The sequence below is a fragment of the Montipora capricornis genome, chromosome 7 (genome assembly GCF_036669925.1).
Source record: "Montipora capricornis isolate CH-2021 chromosome 7, ASM3666992v2, whole genome shotgun sequence".
In the NCBI taxonomy this organism is placed as follows: Eukaryota; Metazoa; Cnidaria; class Anthozoa; order Scleractinia; family Acroporidae; genus Montipora; species Montipora capricornis.
Window position 1 is genome coordinate 20227203 of NC_090889.1, and position 7500 is coordinate 20234702.

The window sequence follows — 7500 nt, forward strand, 5'->3', positions numbered from 1 at the left end:
CCTGGCAACGAGGTTGATGACCACGCTCAGCAAACAATACGGACTTTAAGGATGCGTTCGATTGACCCTATTGCTGGTTTTCACTCACGTGATCCAACAGCCATGTTTTTCAACGAAAACAAAAGGAAGCATTTGCATAATAATAGAGTTAAATTCCCGGAGGATTTGTTCGGGGGACCAACATGGCCGCCTTTTCTTTGTTTAGGGGCATCAACATGGCGGTCGTGACGTCATGTGAAAACCAAGAATTCCGGAATAAGAATACGTAGAGTGATGATTTAAAACGGTGTGTCTGGTGTTTTGAAGCAACAAGGATAATAAAGATATGTTTAAAATTTAAGCAATAGAGAACGTTTTGCGTGTTTTCATAGCCACATCTAAACACGAGGGGGAGTTGTCGAAGGTTTGCATAACTGTCTAGAATTCTCGCAAATTCCCCGAGTGTTAAGATGAGGCTATGGAAACACGGAAAAAAGTCCTCTGTTGCTTTTATAAAATATTTCTCGAAGATAATTCGACAAATCAAGGGAAATTCTTGATTGAAACAGATTTTCTTGATACACGCTCATAATTCCTACCAGCCAATCAAAACGCGCGTCTGACAGCATACAAGCAATCAAAATTCGTGATGTTACAGCCGTGTTTCCATACTCTCATGTGAACACAGCTATTGACCAATGAGAGTGCGCGTACTATCCTAATTATTTTATAAAGCAATTTAGCAGGTGTTTGACAATTTTAATGTGAATCTCCCAAAAAACAAGGGATTTCTAACATCTACTCCATGTATTCCTATTCCGCAATACGGTCAATCGAACGCACCCTGAATGAACCAATCATAACTCGAACTAATTACACGTAGCCGACACAAAGTGCGGGAAAATGTGCACGCGCGAGCCGCGATTGGTTTCGGTTTCTCTTCTGATTGGTTGAAAAAGTGTCGCGAGAACTTTGAACCAATCACTTAGTGATTCCGAAATACTGTCAATCGAACGCACCCTAAGATCTACGACGGCGACGTCGAAGAAAACGTTCCCTCAAAATATGCTGTCGTAAGTTTTTCGCGATTATTCCATCTCGTTCACGTCCTACATTGTGGGCGAAGTATCCTAAAACTAAAGTGGGTACGAGCGGTTTCAGAGTAAAACTGTCACATGAAACGTTTAAATATGTGCGCTCACGTTGTCGTGAAAACCTCAAATTTGGTGATTTCACGTATTTTTGTGCACAGTACCGGAACAATATGAGCTGCACGCGCAGCACGATTATTTTTCCTCTTTTAAGCCTGGTTTCCACTATCGACGCAAGCATAAGTGCAAGAAGCATACGCAAACCCAGTAACTTGTTGTTTATTAGAGCCTTTTGTTAGAACAATAGACACTCATTAACAACAAGTAAATGCGCATGCGTGTGCTGCTTGTGCTTATAGGCCACTTTGGAAAATACCATAATAGTCTTTGTTTCTCCAAATTTTGAATAAGCATTGTTTTCTTTTCTCTTGGGACCATTGTTAAGTCCCAAGAGAAACTGGAAACAATTGCTTATGCAAAATTTGGGGGACAAACAAAGAGTATTATGGTATTTTCCGAAGTGGCCTATGCTTGCGTCGCTAGTGAAAACCAGGCCTTAGTCAATGATTGTTGTTGTTTTGTGGCGTTTTCGATGATGAGCGCGTCGTATATCTTAAAGTCCCAATATATTTGAGATGTCGCCACTTCTCGATCGATGGCTTCGAAATCACTCGAGTGTTGAAAGGTGTTTCTCTCGACTAACTAACTGCCTTTGTTTCTTTTCTTTTCCTTCCCTTTGAAGGAGGCACTCAGCGTCTCCCAAGACTTATCCGTTTGTCGAAAGCGAAGGAGATGATTTTCACTGGAAAAATGATCACTGGCACAGAAGCAGCCGAAATAGGTTTAGCAGACTTCGGTGTTGTTCAGAATGAAAACGGAGATGCAGCTTATCAAAGAGCGCTTCAACTGGCCGAGGAAATTCTCCCCAGAGGCCCTGTGGCGGTCAGGATGGCCAAGCTAGCGATTAACAAAGGCATGCAGGTAGTCTTTAAACGCGTGCAATTATTTTTCCAATTCTCACAAATCCCGTAATACACCTCTTTTACCCCTTCCCCTTCCCCCCTCCCCCCCCCAAAAAAAAGATTGCATAGGCATTGTTTTCGATTTCTCTTGGGACATCTTTATGTCCCACGAGAAATTGCAAACAATAGGCCACTTCGGAAAATACCATAATACTCTTTGATTTGTTCCCCCAAATATCGCATAAGCATAGTTTCCAGTTTCTCTTGGGATTTTCAACGGTCCCAAGAGAAAACAAAAACAATGCTTATGCAAAATTTGGGGAGACAATCAAAGAGTATTGTGGTATTTTCCGAAGTGGCCTATGATTAGGCTTTTTCTTTGGGGGGGGGGGGGGGTTGGTAAAAGAGATGTATTATGGGATTTGTGCAGGTAGAGAATCGCAGCAGAAACAGGAAATTAAGCCAATCACTAAACGAAGCAATGGACAACCAAATCAATCGCAAAAGTATTTTTGTAAACGTCTTATTTACCTGACTTGGGTAGCAGATCCACGTTGAGGAGCACATTCATATTAGCAGGAGTCGTTCAGTTATATTGTTTGGGCCATGAAATACTATACATTCTCACTCACTATAGAGTGATTTGGCATCGCATTTACGGCAAAGGTCAGGCAGAAATTTACGTTTTCCCAAAGTTGAAAGAAACTTGTTTTTAATCTTAGCTCATTTCTCGATGGAATTTGGTAGGAGTCCTGAGAAGGACTGTTGGCAGTGACTGAAGTTGCTAACCTCTACCTGCGCCCTACAAACGATTACTTCACAGAAAACATTAACTACACTGATTATTTTCCTCACAGGAAACCTACTGTGACCTTGCAATTACGAAGTGCATCGTAATGCAACAATGCACGTGATCGGGTGGATAGCGTTATCCACCTTTTGAACAACTGGGGCTTGGGGCCCGTTTCTCGAAAGTCCCGAAAACTTTTCGGACCTGAAAAACCATTTGTGAAACTGCCAACCGCTTGTTTTGGAAAGCCGATCTTTTAACATGTTTTCAAGGAAACAAAAAGAAAAATGATTGTTAAGTTTGACAACTTAATTCCTCTCTGTTCTTGAGATACAAAGGGAATTGTGACACCCAAAGATGGCCCGTAAAGTTTCGGGACTTTCGAGGAACGGGCGCCTGGCCGCACTTGTTCAAAAGGTGGATGACGCAATCCACCAGACCTCGAGCAACCGGCCCCGTAACATTAGCAAAACAGCTACAACAGTTACATTTTCATTGGGCACCGAAGAGGATACGCTACTCCCTGGCTGCGAGACCACTATTATAGTCTCCTCTGATCTTATCACAGGTTGATCTCAATACAGCGATGTCGTTTGAGGAAGGCTGCTATGCGCAGGTAGGCTTACTTTCTTCCCAAGGAAGATACAATTTCTCTGGGAGGCCAAGTTAGGATGGATAGCGTTAGACAATTAGCAGCTCCGTTTTTGCTGAGCTCGCCGAGACTAGAATTGAGCATCACTAATGCAAACAGGCGCAGCGGTTTAAAGGCGCCGTTACATTGCCCAATTTTTCGTGCAACTTTTCTCTCGCGCAACGCCATGGCGAAACAAGTTGCACGAAACAATGCCCAGTGCAACAAAAAACGTTGCGAGACAAGTTGCAGAAACCGTTAAGGAAAGTAGACGTGAGTTCTACTTTCGTTGCAACGAATCTCTTAAGCATTGCTCAGTGTAACATTTGTTCTGCAACTTGTGTCGCAACGTTTTGCAGCACCAGACGATGAAATTGTTCCTTTAACCTCATCTGATCATCGAAAACGATACAAGTTGCAAGAAAAGTTGCCTAGACTAGTGTAACATCCGTAAAGCAACCTGTTTCCCAATGTGAGAACTTTGGTCGCAATGGCGTTGTGCAAGAAGTTGGACGAAAGAAAATTGCACACTGTTAACAGCGCATTAAAGGAAATAAGAGCTGCTCATAGTCAAACACGTGGCCCATCGAAGTAATTAGTTCATCACACGTAAGGAATTCATGACAAAATGGAATGATAGGAAGCTATTCTGTTGGTGGCGGTTTGAATGGGAAATGATTGCAAAATGTTCATATTGAAATGAAATGAAATGAAAAGCTTATGAAGGGGGGATTATACACGACGATTACATGATTATGTGATTAATTGTGCGATGGATCACCCCTTTGTGAATTACGAAATTTAGAGACGTTTAAATGGGGAAACTCTGGTAAGAACTCTGGTGAGGGGCAAAGGATTAAAATCTCTGCTTTGTGATCTCCCTAAGTAGTCTCCTTACTTTTAGCAACTCGGTTGATACGACCCATAGGCCTCTTTCATAATGGAGGCCAAATAAAAGATTCTTCTGTTTTGATGCTAAAAAGCCTCTCTAGCCTCGCTACGACGAGCAAATTTCAAAAGAATTTTTGTTTCAAAATTAGGGCAGTAGGTCTAATTAACATGGGAGGGCGGTCACCATTTATGAAAGTGTTCTATTTTCCGTGCTTTTAACACTCAGCGACATAGCACCCCAGGTTCTTCTTTCGAAACGAACTTTACAGTTCCTTTTCGAACATACCATAATACTCCTTGCATTTGAAAAGATTTCCTAGCATTAGCCTCCATTGCAAGCTACTAGTTCCAGTCCAATACTGAGAATATGAATATGGTCTATTTCCAGCCCTGGCCAGTAGTATTAACCATTTTCTTCTTGTAGTGTAGCAGCTCTCGTAACCTGCTATTGAGATTCTTTTGTTTTTGGTAGCGAGCCAATCACATTATACGTTACGAGAGCTGCGATATCACCCCTTTTCTTCCAGGATTTGCGAGGATCAATCCCTCATTTCAACTTTCATATATTACATTCTGTTAACAGGTCATACCAACCAAGGACAGACTAGAAGGCCTTCGAGCCTTTAAAAAGAAAAGACCTCCGCAATATACAAGAGAATGAACAGAGCAAGAAATTGCAAATCGTACGTCATTTTCTTCCAGGGTAAAAAATAGGCAAAACAAACCACGCTTTCATTCAGATTTACGTTTTCTTGGTAATGCTAACTTGTGCTTTGACATAAGAAACGGAAATAGGTTTATATGAATACAAGGTCACAAGAAATAAAGTGTGACTCGTGAGGATACCTTAACTCATTTTCCCTTAGAATTTGCGCGACGTTCGGTTGAACAGATGGTATAATTTCCTATTCACGTATTTAAAGGCGCTTTACAAGTAATCGATCTATGGGTGAGACCGGAAATCAGTAAATCCAAGGTCACCGATGAAACTTCATGTCGTTTATCATAGAGAAGGTGTAGCTCACTATGCTACATATCCGGACATATTCACAGAGGAATGAAGTTAATATCTGAATGATCTTCTCTTTTCAAGCTTTTTCTCTTTCAAAGCCAGGAACTCTCTTCGTTTGCCGGTTATGTTTGAGGAGATGATGTGCGTCACTCTTTTAACAATCTCGCCTGTTGGAAAGAAAATTAAGAATGGTGGTTTACGTGGATTCTTCCTTATCATCGGTCACATGAAATTTAAGGAAGATTACACTGCAGTGAATAGCTGATTTTTCAAAAACTCTACAGCAAAAGGGTTAAGTATGAATTGGCGTGACTCGGCTCTGTTAAATCATACCAATCCCTTTCAAGACTGAAGTGTCCATGTCTTTGCGTTTGAAGAAACAGAAATCAAAGTTTGAACGTTTTGTCCTACTCCAAGTTTGTTTTGAATTACTAAACAAATTAATTTAATAATTTACTAAAACTTAATTAGAAAATTACCTGGTGTCCCATGGAAAGGTAAAGTCTGCTACGAGCCTAGAAGGCCCATCAGACCGGCGCTTATCTCCGATTTCTGTAGCATGAAGCGACTAGGAGTATTTTTGCTCCCCCCTGGATGAGATGCCAGTCCATCGCAGGGTTACCCCCAGCATTAAATTCGCCGGTACCTATTTATACACCTGGGTGGTGAGAGGCACCACGAGAGTAAAGTGTCTTGCCCCAGAACACAACAAAATGTCCCCGGCCAGGACCCGAACCCGAACCACTCGATCCGGAGTCGAGAACATTAACCATGAGGCCACCGCGCCTCCCATGGAAACCAGAAGTATTAAGGTGGCTCAAACCAGTTTCATCACTTTCAAGAAACCGTATAATTTCGATGGATTTCCTCTACAACACCGTATCACCAAACAGCTATGTTATGGTACCATTTAAACCAACAGATATTGTTCAATATTGTGAAGCAATGGCTACCTAAGCATCAGTAGAGCCACATATATTAAAACACCTTCTGTTTTTCCTCTAACCAATCGACACCTCAAAGGCCCTAGGGTGCCCCCAGTTGGGGAGCAAGGTCATCTGGCATTAGAGAGAGTAAAACCTGTTGCTGCTTCTGTTGCGGGTTCAGAGCTAACTTCACAACTGGTAAAGCTAAGGTGGCTCTGAACGCTCCCAATCATTTTTTAAATTTTAAGTTTGTTGCTATGGTGACCTATTACGTCACAATAACGAGAGCATCTTGTTCAGCATTAATTGGTTTCCCATTTTGTACCACAATATTGCGACCACATGAAGTAGTGTTGCAGAATCAGTCCTTCTGATGACATGGTCTCTTGAACTTGTTGAAACTGAGTTGAGCCCTCTTAACCAGCAAACCTAGGATCAAAACCTCACCTGCAACATTTGCTTCCGTTTCAAAATCGTAATGCTTAAATTCTCGAGCATTCTGACTGAAGTATACTATTCTAAACTGTGCTTTTCCGTTGCCCTTCTTCTCCTCCATAAGGTCACAGGCCACTACATTTTCCATGTTAACTGATGTCTGCAAAATAACAACGGAACCAACGATTTAAGCAACGGATATAAACTGGAATACTGCTTGTCAAAATTTGTTGCGTAAGTAGCGCTTTTGGACGCGGGGCTCGATGTACAACTGTGGACCAAAATTCATCAAATGAAAAATGTTGGCTCGACGGCATCAAACACGAGATTCTTGACGCGCCATCGTGTTGACCAATAAAACAACAATGCTGCTGGTGACTAAAGCTCTTGGCCATGATCTAAATATATGGAAGCCTCTTCTTGTGAATTCCTGAGTCGTACCTTTCGCTGAACATCATTTTTAATTGGCCGTCCAGGATCACACTTCCTGTACTTTTTTTAAGCATGGCATTAATGTGTATTTGTTTTATTCTTCTCTTAGCACGCAATTTCAACCCCGTTTTGTGAGCCAAGACCTGACTCGCCCTTTCAAAGTTATTATCACCTTTCTGGTAATAATCCAACAACATATTCACCGTGAATCTTATTAACAAAAGAAGTAACTTTGTCCAAACTAAACCATCGTCCCCCGCTTGGCGCTTTCCGTTTCGGTAAATACTTACAAATTTCTGTTTTCCCCAAAACTTCTTCGCCGCCTTGGGTTGAAGAACGGGGTCGATCTCT

The 7500-nt window shown here is 41.7% G+C and overlaps 2 protein-coding genes across 3 annotated transcripts in view; one reads left to right on the forward strand and one right to left on the reverse strand.

Moving 5' to 3' along the window:
* LOC138057396 (methylglutaconyl-CoA hydratase, mitochondrial-like) overlaps window positions 1–5766 on the forward strand; it is a 12989-nt gene extending 7223 nt beyond the window's left edge. The window contains exons 5-7 of the mRNA XM_068903425.1: window positions 1813–2051; window positions 3391–3438; window positions 4928–5766. Coding sequence (XP_068759526.1) covers window positions 1813–2051; window positions 3391–3438; window positions 4928–5005 — 365 coding nt within the window. The 3' untranslated portion in view covers window positions 5006–5766. The remainder of the gene's footprint in view (window positions 1–1812; window positions 2052–3390; window positions 3439–4927) is intronic.
* Window positions 5072–7500, reverse strand: part of LOC138057394 (target of rapamycin complex 2 subunit MAPKAP1-like) — a 40605-nt gene continuing 38176 nt past the window's right edge. For both annotated transcript variants that reach the window (XM_068903424.1, XM_068903423.1), the window contains exons 17-19: window positions 7440–7500; window positions 6730–6877; window positions 5072–5523 (exon numbers count right to left, since the gene is read on the reverse strand). The exon at window positions 7440–7500 is cut by the window's right edge and continues 19 nt beyond it. In XM_068903424.1, the coding sequence (XP_068759525.1) occupies window positions 5408–5523; window positions 6730–6877; window positions 7440–7500 (325 nt within the window). In that variant the 3' untranslated portion in view covers window positions 5072–5407. The remainder of the gene's footprint in view (window positions 5524–6729; window positions 6878–7439) is intronic.